Source organism: Clarias gariepinus, chromosome 14, assembly GCF_024256425.1.
Source record: "Clarias gariepinus isolate MV-2021 ecotype Netherlands chromosome 14, CGAR_prim_01v2, whole genome shotgun sequence".
Taxonomy (NCBI): Eukaryota; Metazoa; Chordata; class Actinopteri; order Siluriformes; family Clariidae; genus Clarias; species Clarias gariepinus.
Window position 1 is genome coordinate 31,688,349 of NC_071113.1, and position 21,652 is coordinate 31,710,000.

Genomic DNA, 21,652 nt, shown 5'->3' on the forward strand with positions numbered 1-21,652 from the left:
TTTAAATGAGCTACTGCAGACCTACAGGTTATGAAACGTCCACCATGCTGACATGCAGATCCACTATCGGTTGTCTCATTACAATGTGGTAAGCCAGGCTCTTACTGTACAAAGACCCGAGGCTAATCATAATCGTAGATGAGTCTGTAGGCACCAGAGCCAAAATCATAGGAAAAAAGTGGGAACTGGGCGACACTACAAGTGGATGATCCATCTGTGTACAGGTAACCCTGCTCTGTAATCTCACTAGCATGAAGAAATTATATAAACTATCCGGCATCAAGTGATGTATCAATACCGCCCTCAATACAGTGTCCCATACTCACCAGTACAGTTCTCATTGTGTCCCAGTACAGTTCCCCACTAGAATACCCCCCCCTCCCAGTTTCCTCATCTCTCAAGTACTGTGCCCCATGTCCTCAGTACAGTCCCCCCCCCACCCCCAGTACAGTTCCTCATCTCTCTAGTTTCCCATTTTCTTCAGTGCAGCCCCTGTTTCAATTCAATTCAATTTTATTTCTATAGCGCTTTTAACAATTGTCATTGTCGCAAAGCAGCTTTACACAATCATAAGAATTATTTAAGTTTGTATGGAATGTGAGTGTGTGTGAATCAAAAAGATCAGTTTGTCCCTGATGAGACAAGCCAAGGGTGATGGTTCTGAGGGAAAAACTCCCTGAGATGGTGATAGGAAGAAACCTTGAGAGGAACCAGACTCACCAGAGAACCCATCCTCATCTGGGTTTCCTTCTCCAGTTCCCCCCATCTCCCCAGTACAGGTCTCATTTTCTCCAGTATAGTTACCCTTTTCCCTTTCCCCTATACAGTCCCCCCATCTCTCCAGTAAAGTTCCATACCATAACTCCCCAGTACAGTTCCCTCCATCTCTCAAGTAAAGTTACTCCATTTCCCCCAGTACAGTTACCCCCAATACAGTTACCCCCAGTACAGTTACCCCACAGTACAGTTACCCCAGTACAGTTACCCCACAGTACAGTTACCCCACAGTACAGTTACCCCACAGTACAGTTACCCCACAGTACAGTTACCCCCAGTACAGTTACCCCCAGTACAGTTATCCCACAGTACAGTTACCCCACAGTACAGTTACCCCACAATACAGTTACCCCACAGTACAGTTACCCCACAGTACAGTTATCCCACAGTACAGTTACCCCACAGTACAGTTACCCACAGTACAGTTACCCACAGTACAGTTATCCCACAGTACAGTTACCCCACAGTACAGTTACCCTACAGTACAGTTACCCCACAGTACAGTTACCCCACAGTACAGTTACCCCACAGTACAGTTATCCCACAGTACAGTTACCCCACAGTACAGTTACCCCAGTACAGTTACCCCACAGTACAGTTATCCCACAGTACAGTTACCCCACAGTACAGTTACCCCACAGTACAGTTATCCCACAGTACAGTTACCCCACAGTACAGTTACCCCCAGTACAGTTATCCCACAGTACAGTTACCCCACAGTACAGTTACCCCAGTACAGTTACCCCCAGTACAGTTACCCCATCTCCCCAGTACAGTTACAATGGAAATTAAACACATCCAAGTTATTTTGCTTATTACAAACTCATATCTAGATCACTCTATTATATTATTTTTATTTCACTGTTAACATGAAACAAGGCTAAAATAAGAATGAAATAGCAGTGAACAAACAAATAAATTAGCAACCACACAGAAGTTTTAGAACAAAGCTGAAGATGAGAACATGACCTGCTCAACATCCCTCTTCATCTCTCGAGGGTGTCCTTGATAAAATTAGTCTTATCTGGGATTCTGGCCTTCATGTGGCCGTATAAAACCCTGCAGTGTGTCGTCCTCGCTCTGCCATGCGCCTCACACACACACACACACACACACCTACACACACACACACACACACACCAGCATCATGCTGTCGGCCATAGCCAAGCTGTGCTGTGGGATTTCATACCAACATCTCCGGAGTGTGACAGGTAACATCTCAGCATCACAGCACACCATATCATTACACATTTCACTTCTTTTTATTTATTCACTTATTGCTTCACTAAAATCCTCCGCTATTTATTTGCAGCAATTCTTTTTTTGCCTTCTTTTATTCTTTGATTATGGAGATAAAGTTGTTTTATTTGTCATGTACATCTTTTATGTAAAGCACTGGACTACAAATCTAACTGAATCTTGTTATTATCAGGAGTGTTACTGTTACAATATTTTGTATATATATATATATATATATATATATATATATATTTTTTTTTTTTTTTTTTTTTTTACAAATACAAGCAAACAATGACCAGAAGCCAAATCTTAGAGGTGGTCTTAATAATAATAATAATAATAATAATAATAATAATAATAATGACAGGGGTTGTTGCATATGTTTTATTTTTGCCACACTTTATTTATTTATCTTCTTGGAATTAGTTTTATTTGTAGAAATGTATTTTTACAAATGCATGGGGTGCATAAACGTTTGCATTTGTTGTACATTATCCATCTAAATTTCGAAATGTTTGTGTAAAATGCAACATGTGTGTATGTATGTGTGTGTGTGTGTCAGGTCTGCAGCGTAAGGCCATAGCAGCTTTAGGACAGGAAATCGCTCTCATGAAGAAACAAAGGAAGCTCCCCGTCATGAGCAGTAGCTGGGGCTCAGCATGGAGAAACATCACTGAGGGTGAGTGTGTGAGATCAGCCCAAGGGATCAAGTGTGAGGGATCAATTTGAGGGATCAGCATAAGTGATTAATTTGAGGGATCAACTTGAGGGATCAGTGTGAGGGATCAGTGTTAAAGCTCTATTCAGACAACAGAGTCTGAGTGTGTGTGTGGTGAATTATCTGTATCCTGGTTCACAGAGACGGAGCAGACAGATTCATGGTGTGATGGTGTGGAGGACACAGACCTGTGGTTTCAGCAGCAGGGACATGAAGCTCTACACAAAGCTCTGGACATCACACAGAACGCTGAGGGCTGGAGGACCGAATTCACACAGGTCACTGTTATTTATTTACATTTACTGCTTCACACTGAACACACTTCACACACTCTAAACCCTTCCCTCACTCTACACACTCTACACACTCTAAACCCTTCCCCCACTGTACACACTTTACACACTCCACACACATTAAACCCTATCTCTACATACTCTACAAACCCTATATTTACATTAAGGTATTTGGCAGACACTCTTATCCAGAGCTGGAGCATCAGAGGGAACGTGGTGCAGTGCGTGGTGTGATTAGAGCAGAGAGGTGAGCCAGGGGTAGCTCAGTGGTTAAGGCATTGGACTACGGTATGGAAGATCCCAGGTTCAAACCCCACAACCACCAAGTTGCCACTGTTGGGCCCTTGAGCAAGGCCCTTAACCCTCAATTGCTCCGATGTATAATGAGATAAAAAATGTAAGTCGCTCTGGATAAGAGCGTCTGCCAAATGCCTAAATGTAAATGTGGGTGTTGGGTTATTTTTAGCTTTGTAGGTGAGCATCAGGGTTTTGAATTGGTGTGGGCAGCTACAGGAAGCCAGTGCAGGGAGCGGAGATGTAGGTGATGTGGGAGAACTTGGGAAGTTTGAAAATGAGACATGCAGCTGCATTCTGGATCAGCTGCAGAGGACGAAGGGTGGACAGAAACCGACCCGCCAGGAGTGAGTTGTGGTAGTACAGTCTTGAAATAACAAGGGACTGAACAAACAGTACCTGAGAAGAAAGAAATGGGCGTATTCATCTCATGTTGTAAAAAAGAGGCAAGAGGGAGTAAGGTTAGCAATGTGTCAGTAAAATGACAAACGAGTGTCCACAGTTACCCCAAGATTGTGGGCCGTGGCTGAGGAAGTGATCTGAGTGTTGTCCAGGGAGATCACAAGTTCTTGACCTGGGGGATGAGTTGCCAGGGATGAACAACAGTTTGGTTTTACTCAGATCCTGAGCTTCAGCTGATGAGCTGCCATCCAGAATGAGATGTCTGCCTGACATGAGGAGATCTGGGTGAGGTCAGACCTGAGTGTCTGAGAGAGGAAATAGGAGAAAATAGGTGGGGTGTCATCTGCATAACAATGGTATGAAAAGCCATGTGATGATACAGTATGACGTTACCGAGAGGCCGGGTATAGAGGGAGAACAGAAGATGACCAAGTACTAAGCCCTGTGGGACACCAGTAGAGAGTCTGATTAAGGCAGATGTGAATCCCCTCCATGTCACCTCATATGACCCATCTTCTAAAGAAGAAGCAAACCATTGCCTTGCTGTTCCACAGATTCCAAGGCTTGTAGGAATAGAAAATAGAATCATGTGGTTCACCGTGCAGCTGACAGGTCCAGGAGGATGAGGATAGATGATAGTTTATTCTAGACATTCTCAACACCATGCACACTTTACACACTTCAACACTCCACACATTTGTACACTCTACACACGCCAAAAACACTGCACACTTTCTTTTCATGCTTTGTCTTCACCTTAAACTTCAACATTTTGTCAGAAACACACTGATGATGTCATTCTGAATAGTAGTGATGAAACGATCAATCAGCAGCCTAAATTTGCCTTCGTATTTATGACTTTTGTTTTGTGAGGATGGATTTTTCCCCCCATTTTTCTTTTCTTTTTTTTTACTCCATCCTGTTACTTTTTGCTTTCTTCTGATCATTTATTTATTTACAGGCCTACAAAGCTAGCTAATATTGTTTGTGTGTGTGTGTGTGTGTGTGTGTGTGAACAGGACAGTGGTGAGGTGATATACAGTAAAGTTGTTGAGGGGAATCGTAAGGTGTTCAGATTGGAGGCCGAACTTGACGCTCCACCGGAGGACCTTTATGAGCTTCTGTTTGTGAAGGTGGAGGAGATGGAGGAGTGGAACCCCAGCATCGCACACATCAGGGTGCGTCATCATAGACTATAAAATTACAATATATGAACATGAACCCAGAGGCACTTAAATTTATTCACTTTGAAATCCTGTTACACTGAAGATTTGGGGAAAAGAATATTGGTCATTTTATTTAAAAACAACTTTCCTTTTGCCACGCAGGTCCTGAAACGCATAGGGAAGGAAACCATAGTGACGCATGAGGTCTCGGCAGGAAAAGCGGGAAATCTTATCGGTCAGCGGGACTTCCTGAGTGTCAGGCATTCGCTGAAGACGAAGCAATGTATTTACCTGGGCGGAGCCGCGACTCACCTGGAGGCGTTTCCACCCCAGCCAGGATTCATCAGGTATCCATGACAACCGCAAAGCCTTTTTGCTCATACACTCGAACATAGTTTATTAGCCAATCACAACACCTAAACCCATGACATCACCTTTATCATCACATTCCATCCAGGATTATTTACAGTTTATTTGTCTATTATTTAAATCAAATCATTAAAAACTTTAATAATATAGTTTGTTGCATTTTTATTGCATTTGATTGATCGTGATTAATTACTTTACAATTCACCTGTTATCATTCTGGGGTTAACATATTTTGCTAAAATCAAATGATGAAATTGACATGTACATGCTGTATGTTGTTGTGGTCACAGAGCTGAAGATGGTCCCACGTGTATAATAATCCAGCCGTTACCTGGCTGCACTGCAAAGAGCAAACTCACCTGGCTGCTCAACATGGACGTAAAGGTGCGTTTAGTCCTAATAAACTCATGGAGCTTAAAAGTGTTCATTGTTTTAACCTAAAAATAATTTCAAGATAAATCTGTAAATGTGAAAGGCCAAGTAATAATACTAAAGTGAAAAAAAAATAAATAGAAAAGTAAAAGGGAAAATATGGATGAAAGACAAGTGAGAAACAGACAATATACAGGGATAGACTGGGGATAGACAGATGGATAGACAGATTATAGAGTGATGAGAGGGGATAGACAGATGATAGACAGGTGAGAGACAGGTGATAGACATAAGAGAGACAGGTTATAGACAGGAGAGAGACAGGAGACAGATAGCGCTGGGGTACCATTTTGTACCTGTATGTAACTAACAAGTCATGAAGAGGTGACTGGGTCCTAATAAACTACTGATAGACAGATGTGGGACAGGTTTTGGACAGGTGATGGACAGGTGATGGACAGGTGATGAAGTTCAGCTGTCTCCATATTGAGTGTGTGTTTCTCTCCTCAGGGCTGGCTTCCTAAATCGTTGGTGAATCAGGCGCTCCCTCAGGCTCAACTCGACTTCACAAGGAATTTACGGAGACGACTGGAGATGGACAGGAAATGAGCTCCTACTAACACACACACACACACACACACACACACATACACACACACAAACCTATTGGGTATCAGATCAGATTAAAATCTTTCTGACAGTCCAACATACAGATGATAATAATAATAATAATAATAATAATAATAATAATAATTAAAGTGATGAAGAAGAAGAAGAAGATAATGATGTTGATGATGCACCCCTGTGAACAGGTCTTAAATTTTTTTTTTTATAAAATCGAGTTGATCTAATGCTCCTGATTATGAGATTATATAAAGTAATATAAGTAATATACACTGGACAGAGCGATCGATAGATTTCCTCCTACAATCTAAACTCAATTATTTTCAAATTAAGAGCTAGAACTCATTCATCAGACTCTAAATGTCCTCATCATCTCTTTATGGTTGACGTTTCTCAATAATAACAGGTCTAAACCGTGCTCTGCTATAAAAACCCCCTGAGGAGGCAAGAAGATTATCACAGTGGGTCGGTGTGGTTAGGGGGCGGGGCTCCACATCTGTCACTCTTAGACCTTTCCGTCACAAAAGAGTGTACTCTGGCAGGCGAGGGACCTGGAGAACCTTTTATAATCCAGTTTTATAAACTTCTCAGTAGACGTTGGTGTAACAATTCAGTCAGAGATTCTCTCTCACACACACACACACACACACACACACACACACTGCTCTGAGCTGGAGTTCCACTCATATTACTCAAAATGATCACCTGATTCTAACCGAGGCTGCATTTCAGTATAAACGGATGGAACGTATCGTTATATCATTAATTGTTGGTTAATTGGCGTGTACGAGTGAAATAAACCTTGGGGTCACGCTGTTACAGGTAAATAATCAATTTCATGGCTGTAACAGTTCTTACACATTTCTTTATACATTAAATTCATTTTAAATGGAGAAATGGGGGCTCAAGACTTTTGCACAGTGCCGTATCTGTATGTCTGTGGTTTTAAACAGTCACTACATCCTGTTTCCTGTTACTTACTGTATATTATTACATATATATTAAACCCTTGTTTTTTACTTGACGTAGATTTAGATCAGGAGGAAAGTGTTCCGTGTTCCAGGTTTTCCAGTTCTTACATTTCAAAAGGATCAGTTTAAGAACTATAAGCTTACTGTAAATAAATAAAGTTTTATGTGCTCCTGTGGAAAGCGGCGTGGTCAGCCACCTGCTCATTAAACAGATCCAACCTGCTTACAGACCCATGATGACCGTATTAGTTTGTAAGGTTTATATGTCCCAAGATGGAACACACTAATGGACACAGAACTTACTGAGGTCCTGCACCAAGTACAGCCTTTAGCCTGCTATGGTCATGTGACCTAATAAAGCTCAGGGGTGGCCACACCTCCTTCAAGAAATACTAAACAATCAGTGTAGAGCCCTGAGTTTGTACATGCCAAAGCCACGCCCATCTCTATAACTCATCCCATACACTACACACACGTCCTCCATCAACACATACATCTGGGAACACTAAGTATACTAGTGTATAGATAAGATCAGACTGTATTCATGTTCCAGATCACCATCTTGTCCCCGGGAAAAGGGTTTAAAGAGAATAAGTGTGCTGTGTGTGAGGCCGAAGCGAATCCTTCTGAAATCCCAGTCGTCATTACAAACTGTAAAAAAATTCATAGTGTTTAGAAGAAAAGTGTCTCTGGAGGAGAATGATGAAGTGATCAGCAAGCGCAAAGGAGTGAAATCATCAAGTCACAAGTCTGTCGCTTCGCTGGGATTCAGATGTCATTGTGTGGCTTTTACTGATATGAGTAAAAGTTGGTGGCCCCTCATAAATATATATTTTTTGTGTAAAAAAAATATTCTGACCATAGCGGGACTCAGTATTCTGCAAATACAACCTCAGACGAACCCAACGTATAACATTTTTCACCGTGTCGTTATTTATTTATCAACAATGAAGCCAAAAAGAAAAAAAATATATGTGCAATGCTAAGTACACGTAGTCCCCGACCTACAAACATTTGAGTTACGAATTTCTGCAGATGCAAGCTAAACACGGTTTTACAAACATTCGTAGATGCGAACAAATCACGGAAGTAGCTCATGTGTATTGTACAAAAATAGACACTGCAGTGCACCAGATACTAATATTTACAATTATGTACAATATTCTCAGTGTGTAAGTGAATTTATAAAATGTCTAAACTCTGGTACATGTGTGTGTGTTGGAAATGTCTGTCCTGTAAAGCTGTCCTGATGGTGAATAATACTAATTTCTGAAAATCCTCAACAAAACAGAGTTCACAGTCCAACACAGTGGAAAACAGCTCTGAGACAAAATGCAGTCCTGGATTCCCATTAGGCATGTTTAAAAGGGCTTACATGAGGTTCTGGTATTTGGCCACATGATGGCACTGTGGGGAAAGGGGACAGATTTAGTCAAGTGGATTGGTATGCTTTATATTGTATATTCATGTTAAAGGCATATACGACACACTTTGTTGGACTTAAGAACAAATCCGGCTTACAAACATGTACCTGGAACAGAACTCGTGTGTAACTCAGGGACTACCTGTACACATAATAGCAAGCACCACATACATCATATTACAGCAGAGTAATTTGGGAGCTAAGACGCACCTCACCGTAATATTTTGAAAGGAAATGAAACAAATAGGTAACATTACAACTCTAAAAGATGTGTGACATGAGATACACGCTGTGTGTGGGAAGCTGTTGGTTATTGTCTGTCCCAATCTCCAACTGGAATTCTAAACCTAGTTAGAAACCTAAGGGAGTATGGATGTGCTCGGACCCGTGTCCGGGTGTTAATTTGCAAAATGCTCTAAATAAAGGTTACAATTATGTTGTTTTGAGGTTGTATTTGCAACATTATGTTTAGGTCGTTCATTCAACGTTCTCTCAACATCATTTTATCAAACTTTTAAAAAGCCATCCATTATTAGTGTCCCTGCTGGCTTTAAAAGGCTTTAAAAGGCATTTTGTGGTTTACTTGCATTAAAAATCTATAATAAAAGTCTGCCGTTAATATAAATATTCTGAATCATTATGTTCAGTGCAGATAAATGACACACCACTACACCACTTTTTCTAATGTGTACTGTATTTACATGTATTTCATCTTCCTACGATTTTTAAAAACATAATAAATATTAACATTTAAAGCTCTCATTCATGTATATACAATAACTATACAATAATAAACAAGGGTTAAACTTTAACACCACAGCCACCAGGTCCTCCTAGTTATTGCAGGATCTACTGTACGTGTTATGGTTATTAATAGCTACATGCCTTCCTAATAATACTGACATTTACACTATATACAGTTTTAATAAAAAAAAAAAAGGAAAATCCCAAACTCCAGCTAAGATTTAGGAAACAAAATGAAAGAATGTGCTGCAGCTTAAACCCACCTTACCTGTACACCTGTTTGAGTACTAAATATGAGGAGCGTTCGAGTCAAAGCAGGACCTTTAACTGTCCACAATAACAGAACAGAACAGTCCTCAGAGTTTATTTCTTTATATAAAACTATATATGTAACTCTATAAGAAACACTGGCCTCCCAGGAACTCCTTTACCAGCCCAAAAATGTCTTAAAATGTCTTGGAGCGAAGTCCGGACTGTACACAGGGGGTGAGGCAATCGCTTCTACGCCACCAGCAGAAATGTAATCACAAGTCCCAGTTTGACTTGAACGGCTCTCGTATGCACTAAACATAACTGAAGTATGAACAGTCAGGTCCAAAAGTCTGAGTATATCACAGAGATTATTAATGATTTAAATAAACACAGCTGATACTTGATTAATCTTGTTCAAACATTTATGAGCTGATGCACCAGTTAAATAATACAACATTTAAAAACAAACAATAAAATAAATCTGTCCTAAATCAGATGACCAACAGCCCCACTTCTAAACACTCACATACAGCAGGGGTTAAGATCATGGCCCATGCTCCAGGGCAGACTTTTAGACCTGACTCTAGCTGCATGTGCTAATGATGATCCTGGATTAATCAAGTAGTTCTGAACAAACACTCGAGCGGTAGGGTCGCTGAAATTCACCACGTTATTCAAAGTAGTTACAAAAATCACAGCACCTTTTAGTGTGTACTTCCATGCAGCAAAGGATTGTGGGAAATGTGGTTTTACACCTGTGTAGTTTCACCCTGCAGGTCTGAGGTAACCCATTACTGGCACAGAGGGTTTACGAACAAAAAAAAACAAAAACAATAAGAGATTGTTTCAGTGGCACAACGCGCTCAGCACCACAGGGACACAGCGTCTCACTTCCTGATCATGTGACCACTGTTACGTTCCTGTTCTGGGTGTCCACCTCTTCCTCCGGTCCTTTCGGGACTAAAGTTGATGGGGTTAAAGTGCTGCCCTGAGGTTCTGTATTCTGCGTGTCCTGAGAAGGCCGATGGGTGGCAGTGATGCTAATGCTTGTGCTAATGCTTGTGCTAATGCTGGTGCTAATGCTGGTGCTAATGCTGGTGCTAATGCTTGTGCTTGTGCTAATGCTGGTGCTAATGCTGGTGCCAGTGCTAATAATATTGCTGGTACTAGCAGTCAGCTCTGGAGGTAGAGGTGAACCAGAAGGTGGAGAAGACTCTGAAGAAACTCCATCGGGGTGAGGGGTTGAACCTGTAGCTGTAGCTGTGACCAGACCTGGCACAGTGGAGTGTGTTTGGCTATCTTTAGCATTAGCTTTATCAGTCGTCCGAGGAGGCGTGGTCGGCAGGATGGAGGGGTAAGCGCTGGAGGAGAGGGGGTTAGAGGAGGAGTTAGGCTCCACTGAGGAGGACGTGTATGAACCAGGTGCTGCTGTAGACATTCCCATGTTCTTATTACAGGACTCACAGCACAGCTTATTATACCCAGGGTCAGAACAGTACCGAGCCAAGACCTCCATCTGACAGAATATTGATTCATCATGAACGCAAGGTTCATCTGACAGAGAGAGAGAGAGAGAGAGAGAGAGAGAGAAAGTCATTAGTATCAATGTCAGTTTTACTTATAATTAAAGTAGTGCTAAATTCTGCATTCTGATTGGTTACAATGTGTTGATAAATGTTATATAACAGTGCAATGCAAGTCACAGGTTTAGGTTCCTGAGCTATAAAAGTTCCTGTACTTTAGTTTCTATGGTTGGAAATACCTTGTTACAGTTACTGAAGTTTAGTTTCCTGGATTGTAGTTTCTGGAGCTTAGATTCCTGAGCTGTCATTTTTGAGGTTTAGGACTTTAGACACATCCTGAGCTATAGTTCCTGAGGTTTGAGTTCCTGAGGTTTGAGTTCTTGAGCTACAGTTCCTGAGGTTTGAGTTCCTGAGGTTAAAGTTCCTGAGCTACAGTTCCTGAGGTTTGAGTTCCTGAGGTTAAAGTTCCTGAGCTACAGTTCCTGAGGTTTGAGGTCTACAGTTTCTGAGCTAGAGTTCTTGAGCTGTAATTTTTGAAAGTTAGGTTCCTGGACTATAGTTCCTGAGTTATAGTTCCTCAGCTTCATGTTCCTGGTCTAACCTCAGAAGTATAATGATGATTGCCTTTATCGCTGTCACTATGACTGTTGATGGAAAACATCGCTAAAAGCCCAGGTTTTGTGAGTTCCTGTTTCTTATTATGAATGTGTAAGCGTCTGCAGTTTAAAAAAAATTAATAACCGAATAAAGTATAAATTTAAGTTTTGCCATAAACGTTAATCTCCAAAATCTCTCATTAATCATCAGGACAGTGGGTTTAGAGCAACTCTCCTCCATGAGGCCTGGGGTTAGCAATCGGATTCTCCCTAATGAGTAGTGACACTGTCCTGATGTGTCACTCAATACTCACTCAAGATCTTATTGACGTCCCCATCAGCAGTGTCGTTACCTGAGGAGTCCGCAGTAGGGTGGGACAGCGATGACTCTCCTGAAAAACAAACTTGCTTTAAGTGTCATTCCCCAACAGAGCTCGTATACACTGTACATCATCATACACAGAACAGTAAATACACGGCACCCTGAACATTACAGGACCACAGAGCAGAGCTGTGTGGGAGGACATTTAGCACCACAGCACGGCTTCTCTGTTATCTGTAACTCAGGGACGATTGTATAGGAGAGTGGATAACATTAACCTTCTTTTTTAAAATGACTTTTTTTCCACATTATAATACAATTAATTAAACTTATCCCACAGTGTTGTTGAATCCGTCAAATTCTGATTGGTCAGATTGATTACTGATTAATTCTCTATGGGAGTTCACCACCACAGCTTTACAGTATATCAAAATACTCATTATATATATAAACTGCTCATTGTAGTATCTTATTGTTACCATAGTAACAGTAATCATCAGTTTGTGTACTAGAGCTATTACTGTATGTAGACATTTCCTCTATTTAAAATAATCAATACTGCCCTTAGCACCAACAATGTGCCTAATCTCTTTAAACTACTGTAACAACCCCCAACTACGGTAAACTGTCTTATTAAAGACCAATATTAAACCTCTACTTATCTCCAAGATCCTAGAAAAAGGTGTAGCACTGCAGCTATGCTCATATCTACTGTACATAAGAGAAACATTCATGAACGGTATCAGTCAGGATTTAGGCCTCATTACAGAAACAGCACTGGTTAAGTAGTAAACGACCTCCTACTGGCCTCTGATCAGAGTAACATCTTTTTAATTGTGTTTCATGACCTCAGTGCAGCTTTTGACACCATTGATCATAGTATTCTCCTTCACAGATTAGAAAATGTAGGAGTTGAAAAAAGTCGGGTTGGTGTTCCACAGGGCTCTGTTTTACGTCCGCTGCTATTTTTCCTCTACATGTTTCTTCTAGGTAACATAATTCATAAGAATGGTATTAGTTTCCACAGCTAGGCAGATGCCATACTGCTCTGTGTCAGTACACTCATCAGCCCCAACATTACAACACAAAACATTATGCCCAGTATTGTGCAGTTCTCTTGTGCCACCAGGGCAGCTCTGCGTGGTGGGCTGTGGTGCACTGGGTGTTCTGGTGCATTTCTATCAGATTTTTTTCAACAAGCTGTGGTGAATTGGCTTTTTTGTGGGATTGGACCAGACAGGCTGGCCTTTGGTTCCCGTGTGCATGGGTGAGCCTTGGATGCCCCTGATCCTGTCACCAGCTTACGGGTATATAACTGATAATCAATGTAAAAGTGTTAATGTTATGGCTGATCAGTGTACATGTTTCAGATGAAAGACACCAGCGTTAAATAGTTGAGGAATGTGTAAAAGACCTTATACACTGGCAGCCGAGAATCTTTCCTGCAGTTGGAAGTAACATTTTTATTTACGTTAAATGCATTGTGGTAGTATACAGAGGCAAAATGATCAAAAGTGTCCTTGTCCAAATACTTCTGGATTTAACTGTAAATTGTTATATCATGATATAATAAAATGTCAAATGAAACACTAGGGGATGGTTGTTACAGAAAAACAGCTACGAGGCGGTCACTTCATCACACCACCCTGATGCTGATTATGTTCAGTGACACTAGTGACCCATGTCACACGTGGCCATGCAACAACTTCTCATAGATACGAACTTTGACCCATTTAAGTGCTCCTATGTACATTATTGACTCATTATTGGATTTTCTGTACAAGAAACCTGTGTGTTTTCCATTTACTTATTACTGTAGGTTCATGGCTTAGGATTGCTATCTGATCAGCCCAAAGGCATCCACACACACTCCTCATTTCTACCTTTATTACTCGATGGACTTAATTGATTTTACTGTCACATTTTGGTCACCAGAGTCTCCGAGGGTCTTAATGAATGGAATGTGAACAAATCAACAAGAAGCAGCTTCTTCTAAAAAAAAATACATTTTGTCATTTAGAAACTTATAGGAATTACCCAGAAGTATTATATGAAAAAAAAAATACAAGGAAAAGATAAGACCAAAATATAAAGAAAAGATAAGACCACCGTCATCACCTCGGTACAGCCTGTACAACAACCCAATATAATATGTATAGAATACATGGACACTACTGAAATCACAGACTCTAAGGCTCAGGACTGTTAATAGGATCTATCTGGTTCCTCTTGAGGTTTCACTGTCTCCTCTGGTTTGCTCATTAAAGATCGAAAACTACATCTGGATTTCTATAAAGCTGCTGTGTTAAATTAACGATTGTTAAAAACGCTCAATATGAATAAAATGAAATGGAAAACTAAGCGGTTTCACGTTCCACGCTAATGAGAAGTTTCAGCACCTAGACCAGGGCTTGTGGTGGACCGCAGACCAGATGTGGACTCAGCAAAGTATTTTCACAGATTAATTCAAGCTCTCAGAGAAACACTCTAACAGAACCAGCGAATGTATGAAAACCTGAATGTCATTAAGCCTCTCTGTTTTTTTAAACATGAACCATTGCAGCTTCTGCAGGAGATCTTCTGATCTGTTTTTTGCACATGATTGCACTCTTCTCTTTCTCACGGTGTACATTTCAGGCGAATATTTTAAATAGTAAAAAAAAAAACGTTTTTAGAGACCCGGATCTTTTTTATTCACTAAACCTGACCTGGCTAAAACATGTGAAGAAGAAGCTTTAACTTGCCCAGTAAGCTCACAGTCCAACTCTGCAGGTCTTCATTTCCCTGGTGAACCTGTGGAGATCCCAACCAGATTTTTAAAAGAAGTGATGCTTACGGTTGGAGAGCCACTTCTAAACATTATTGGGCTAATTCTTCATTATATCTAGGTCATGTCCCTAAACATTTCAAGTTGGCAGTTATTAAGCCGCTTCTTAAAAAATCTAATTTGGACGCGAATGAAATAACAAATTACAGACCGATTTCAAACCTTCCGTTTATATCAAAAATATTAGAAAAAGTAGTATCAGCTCAAATATGCACATTCTTGCAGGAAAACAACATCCTAGAAGAATTTCAGTCAGGTTTCAGACTTGTTTTTAGCTTTAGACCAAAACTGCATCTCAGTACTAGTCTTACTTGGTCTTAGTGCTGCATTCGACACTATAGATCATAATATTCTCATAGATCACCTACAAAATCATATAGGTATTCAGGGGCAGGCATTAAAATGGTTTAGATCATACCTGTCTGATCGATACCATTTTGTAGATCTAAATGGAGAACCGTCTGATGTAATGCCAGTGAAATATGGGGTCCCACAAGGGTCAGTTTTAGGACCTCTGCTGTTCTCAATATACATGCTTCCCTTGGGAAACATCATTAGAAGGCATGGGATTAGTTTCCATTGTTATGCTGATGATACCCAATTATATATCTCAACTAAACCAGACGAAATACCCAAGTTGTCTAGATTAATCGAGTGTGTCCAGGACATAAAAGATTGGATGACCAATAACTTTCTTTTACAAAATTCAGATAAGACAGAGATATTACTCATCGGCCCAAAAACAGTACACAACAGCTTTCACAATTCAGCCTGCGTTTAGAAGAATGTACTGTTACTACTAGCTCAACAGTAAAAGACCTGGGCGTGATATTAGACAGTAACTTGTCCTTTGAAAATCATATTTCCAATATCACAAAAACAGCCTTTTTCCATCTTAGAAATATCGCCAAACTTAGGAGCATCTTATCCGTATCTGATGCAGAAAAGCTAGTTCATGCATTCATGACCTCCAGACTGGACTATTGTAATGCATTACTACAGTAGGTGGTTGTACTACTTACATACAAGGCTTTAAATGGTTTAGCTCCCTCATACCTAACCAGTCTTCTGATACGCTATAATCCACAACGTCCCTTAAGATCACAAAACTCTGGACTTCTGGTAATTCCCAGAATTTTAAAATCTACAAAAGGGGGCAGGGCTTTTTCATGTTTAGCTCCAAAGCTTTGGAATAGCCTTCCAGACAGTGTTCGGGGCTCAGACACAGTTTCCCAGTTTAAAAGTAGACTCAAGACGCATCTCTTTAATCTGACATACGCGTAACTCATCCCATAACTTCATACTCCATTACATCTATCCTGAATGGCAACTACGCTAATTCTCTCCATCTGTTCTGTACTTTTCTACCCATCCTGAGACATCTGGAGATTGTGCCAGCTTTAGTAGACAAAGGCCAACCCTGCGAGGTTTCTAAGGCATCCAGAGAAGGACCAGCTCCAGCTGGATTCTGCTTTATGATGGTTGGAGCTACACATCCTGCTCCTGTGCTCCCAGTGATCCAGACCCCATCTGCCCTCTGCACCTACTGACTCCCTGTGCTGAACTGGACTTCATGTTAATTTAAATAACTTCTGTTATATTGAACTTTCAGCTGCATAACACACATGATGTTATTTCTATCTGTTATCACCCAGATGAGGATGGGTTCCCTGTTGAGTCTGGTTCCTCTCAAGGTTTCTTCCTATTACCATCTCAGGGAGTTTTTCCTTGCCACCGTCGCCGTCACCCTTGGCTTCTTTATCAGAGAAATTTCATTCATCATTCATTCATCTCATTATTATCTAGACACATTCTTCTCACACATACACACTTCCAAATATTTTCTTTTCTAAAAAATTATTTCATTTTTGTGAAGCTTCTTTAAGACAATGACTATTGTTAAAAGCGCTATATAAATAAAATTGAATTGAGTTGAATTTCTGAAGAAAGACTCTCCATTCAAAAAAACCAATCTGCTGATAAACCGTACGCAAAGCAAAGCAACTTGTTCTCAAATGATTTCTGAATCCTCTTCTTGAGAGCACGGTTATGTTTTCACACTCATATGTACTGTGTTGGACAAAACAAGGCTGAGATTCCACCAGGGATTCACCTCCACTTCTGTACCTGAGCTTCACAATCAGAAGGTGTGCAGATTAATGTTATGCATCAAATTTAAAAACATGTGAAATCTTTAATAGTGTGAATTTTTCGTAAGAGACATTTGTTTTTGTAAGGAGTCTCCAGTATCAGAGGTGAAGCTGTAACTTTGATCTTTGTGGCAGAGGAGAATTCCTTTCTGTTTTTATTTTTCAGAATGTTTGTACTGACTATAACAAATCTCTCTCTCTCTCTCTCACACACACACACACACATATACACACACACACACCTGGACATGGTGAGAGCTTGCAGATGGACACACTCTCAGGTTTTGCTTCATCACACTGAGCTGAGGTGTTTTCTGAAGATCTGCACACAACCTGACGCTGCTTGATTCCGACACCACACGTCACAGAGCACTGCAGAGTAAAACACACACACACATTAATACACATCCAGAACCCCCAACACTGCCCCCTCACACACACACACACACACACACACATAATTGACTTGTGTAACTCTATCTAGTCATAGTCCCACTACTTGTCCACACATAACCACAGTCTGTCCCCTAGTCCAGTCCATTTCTTTGCTTCCACCATAGTTTAGTTCAATCTCAAGCCCGCCACATATTTACAGTAAGACCTTCCCTTAATCCGTCCCCTAGTCGAGACCTTCCCTTAATCTGTCCCATAGTCGAGACCTTCCCTTAATCCGTCCCCTAATCTAGTCCACAGTTTAGCTTGTTCCCCTAGTTTATGTCCTTGTCTTGCCTATCTCCATAGTCCCAGAGTCACTCTAACCACTAGTCCACCCCTCTTAGCCCACCTGGTTCATTACCCAGCAAATCCCACAGTTTGGTCCAAACCCTAGTCTAGTCACAACCCTTATCCTGTATATTATCCTTATAGCACACCCGCTAATCTAACTTATCTTTCTTACACACAGATACACACACAGACACACACACCACACACACACACACACACACCTGAGACCAGGCTCCTGTCCTCCACTGGGCAGGGCAGGGTATGGTGGTGTTACACACTCGGTGTGCAGGGGGTTTGTCTGAGGTGCAGTATTTGGTGTGCAGGAGTCTGTGTGTGCTGTTGTGTTGATGCTGAACACACTGAACCACACGTGACTGAATACCCAGCTCACCACACGTCTTACTGCACGCACCCCAGTCCTCTGTTATCCACCTACACACACACACACACACACACACACACACACATTCCTAAGGCAGTCTGAATTAGACATCTGACAGATAGACATACACAAAAAAAACAAAGACAACAAGGCAACCTGGGGGAAAGACAGACAGGCAGACAGACAGGCAGGCAGACAGACAGACAGACAGGCAGACAGACTGACAGGCAGGCAGACTGACAGACAGGCAGGGAGACTGACAGGCAGGGAGACAGGCAGGCAGGGAGACTGACAGACAGATAGACAGGGAGACTGACAGGCAGGGAGACAGGCAGGCAGGGAGACTGACAGACAGACAGACTGACAGTCAGGCAGACAGACAGACAGATCGACAGACAGGCAGACAGACAGGCAGGGAGACTGACAGGCAGGTAGACAGGCAGACAGACAGGCAGACAGACAGACAGGCAGGCAGACAGACAGACAGGCAGGTAGACGGGCAGACAGGCAGGTAGACAGACAGACAGACAGGTAGACGGGCAGGTAGACGGGCAGTCTTACGTGGGTGGGTTGCACTCGTTGACATTACAGCGTTTGCGGATCGGTTTGGGCCTCTTGTTGATGTCACAGAGAGTTCGTGACACCAGATGCCCATCATTCTTTCTCCTACAACCGTACTTAGCATACTGTACACCTACACACACACACACACACAGGCACACACACACACAGGCACACACACACACAGGCACACACACACACACACACACACACACACACACACACACACACACACACACACACACAAATTACACTCCATACATTCCCAGCAGCAGTTGTTGCCAAATCCTGCAATGCCATATTTCCATAATATCAACTAAACTACTGAAGGAGAACTACACACTACTGAAGACACACACACACACACACACACACACACACACACACAGACACACACACAGACACACACACCTCCTCCGCAGGGCTTGGTGCACTGTGTCCAGCTCTTCAGCGCCCAGTCGTAACTGTCGAGTTCAGACAGCAGCACGTTGTTGTTGGTGATGACGGGAACCAGATCCTCATGGATGATGTATTTGTAACTCAAACTGATCTTTCTGTCTTCTTCTTTAGGAACCACCTATACAGAGGAAAACACACACACACACACACACACACACACACACACACACACACACACACGTGTCCATGTGCACCATGAAATGGATAAGCTTCAGCCAAAAAACATGTAAAGTTTAAAATCAGTTTTCGAGCCTGTCAGTCCATCAGCTGGAGGTGGAGGGAGAGAGAGGATAAAAATAGAGACGAGCTCATACACGATGGAATGACATCTATACGCTATCTTCATCTCCCGCTGGGACCTGCTCCGTCAGGATAATCTTCAGAAATTAATAAACCTGCAGGACGCCATCAGTTTTATAGAGTCAGATGTTGTCATTAGCATCTTCACCCAGTTTTCTCTACAGCACGACAGAGCTGCAGATCGGTGTGATGCTACGTTTATTTACTACATGGATTTATCAGGAAACGGTTCTTAGTAAAAGTTTTATTCAAGATACATTGCTGATTTATTTGTTTTAAGGCTCCTCAACAAAAAGTTCATCAATCCAGATGTTCCGATCTTTGTTAATTAAACAGCAATATACTATTTTTTACAATTACAGCTCTGTCGAGTTTATCAAACTGTCCAGACATCACACAAATATACAGTTACATTAGTGCTGCACAAATAATCACAAACATCTAAATCCTAGGGTGTTGCTCGAGGGCAGGACAGCAGCAACTTGGTTAGATCGGGGGCTTGAACCAACACTCTTCTGATCACACTGCTCTCTTCTTCTATTAATAAAATCATTTGTGCTGTTATTTGCTTTTAAATCAAATCTACCAGTAATTTACCTTAAATAATTGTAATTAGATACTAATTACAGCTACGCTAATCAGAATTCATAACTATACTAAATATCTCATTGGAAAGCATTTAAGAAAATAAAATTAATTTAAATACTTCATTACAAGATTTATGGATTAAATTGATAAATCTATCCCGAGGTTTTATTCCTCTAAAGGTTCTTTGCACCAAACAGTGTTTTATATATATACTGTATATATCATCTAAATTTTACACACTCCAATTTATTTAAAATATAACAACTAAAATGATATAATAATAAACAGCTACTCTGTATAATTGTATCACGCCACATGATAAAGATTATTGGACTGAATTATTATTTGTGGTTATTTATAATCTATTAGAGAAACTCTTTTATATTTGGGGCATCAGAGCCAATCAGAGGTCTAATAATGAGTGATTAACCCTCCTGTTACCTTCAAGTTTACTAACATCTTTTATCCTTGGGGTCACTTTGACCCCAGCAAATTCAACTGCCAGAAAATGATCAGAATTGAAATTGTTGCCCAAGTTTATGTATAAAAGTCACTGAATATCAAGCAAAAAAAATTACGTCAATCATTTATTTTGAGACTTTAAACATTGAACGGGATCAAATGACCCCAAAGAGGGTTAATCACATGATCAGAGTAATTCCCCAGTTTCTGATGGATGGGATGTTCTCCAATCAGGATCCCCCGGTCGATCAGAGCTCCCACGTTCACTCAGCTAACTGGACTTTACGTAATATTTCGTTTCTAAGCCTCATTACTCTCCTGAGTGAGACGTGTTGATGTAATGAAAGGGCCGAGCGCCGGGTGATGATGAGGAGGTGTTAGGTGTCAGTGTGGAGTCATGCAGGACGTTGTGTTTCTCTCACCAGCACCAGGAGGCCTTCATGCAGCGGCCCGGCGGTTTTTAGCGTCTCTTTGTCCCCCTCGAGTGTGTACTCCCACTCCAGACCGCTCTCGATGAACGTCTTCGATTTCACCTCATCTCCCTTTGCGTTGAGGATGAAACTCCCGGTCACCTGACTTTTAACCGCTGTGGAACAGAACGTATTTATCCGTTAATCCCTTATCTGTTCCATTATCTGTCATCTGTGAAGTTCCCTTTATCTCTGCCAGGTTTTAGACTGACAGACCTTTTCTAGGTCTCCTTTTTAAGATTTCACAGTTTTTTATACTGATTGAAAAAAAAATAATTTTTGGAAGAAATATTTTAAAATGTTTTCCTAATAAATTGTCACTAAAATGTTTTAATTGTTTATAGTCGTGCTGTGGGAGATAAACTCTCAGCTGCAGAGAGAATGTCAGCATCCGTGGACACTATGCATGATGGGAGCATCGCTTCATGTCCTTCCCTTCTTACCCTGGAATAGGCTCAGTCTGGACTCATCAGGTCACATGACCTTCTTCAATCACTTCCAAGTTTAATGTGTTCTTAACCCAGTTCCACTCACTGCCTGATGCAGGACAGTAATTTGACCCTTCGCAAGGGCAACGTTTTTGGGGGGCAGGTGGTGTCTAATCTGAGTAACAGAGGGACTGTAGGGTTAAAGGTTATGCAG

At 41.2% G+C, this 21,652-nt stretch overlaps 2 protein-coding genes across 2 annotated transcripts in view; one reads left to right on the plus strand and one right to left on the minus strand.

Moving 5' to 3' along the window:
• The first annotated feature begins 1,912 nt into the window (after positions 1 to 1,912).
• star2 (steroidogenic acute regulatory protein 2) lies at positions 1,913 to 6,239 on the plus strand. Its single transcript, XM_053512059.1, has 7 exons — positions 1,913 to 1,988; positions 2,579 to 2,695; positions 2,876 to 3,012; positions 4,743 to 4,901; positions 5,052 to 5,236; positions 5,549 to 5,642; positions 6,141 to 6,239. Exons 1-7 carry the CDS (start codon positions 1,925 to 1,927, stop codon positions 6,237 to 6,239), a joined length of 855 nt encoding a protein of 284 aa, XP_053368034.1. The 5' UTR covers positions 1,913 to 1,924.
• A 3,091-nt stretch (positions 6,240 to 9,330) lies between these two features.
• The window catches only part of LOC128541041 (A disintegrin and metalloproteinase with thrombospondin motifs 14), a 38,780-nt gene continuing 26,458 nt past the window's right edge, over positions 9,331 to 21,652 (minus strand). Inside the window, exons 16-22 of the mRNA XM_053511127.1 lie at positions 20,963 to 21,126; positions 19,143 to 19,308; positions 18,732 to 18,864; positions 18,010 to 18,220; positions 17,305 to 17,434; positions 12,078 to 12,155; positions 9,331 to 11,198 (exon numbers count right to left, since the gene is read on the minus strand). Of these exons, the coding sequence (XP_053367102.1) occupies positions 10,543 to 11,198; positions 12,078 to 12,155; positions 17,305 to 17,434; positions 18,010 to 18,220; positions 18,732 to 18,864; positions 19,143 to 19,308; positions 20,963 to 21,126 (1,538 nt within the window). The 3' untranslated portion in view covers positions 9,331 to 10,542. The remainder of the gene's footprint in view (positions 11,199 to 12,077; positions 12,156 to 17,304; positions 17,435 to 18,009; positions 18,221 to 18,731; positions 18,865 to 19,142; positions 19,309 to 20,962; positions 21,127 to 21,652) is intronic.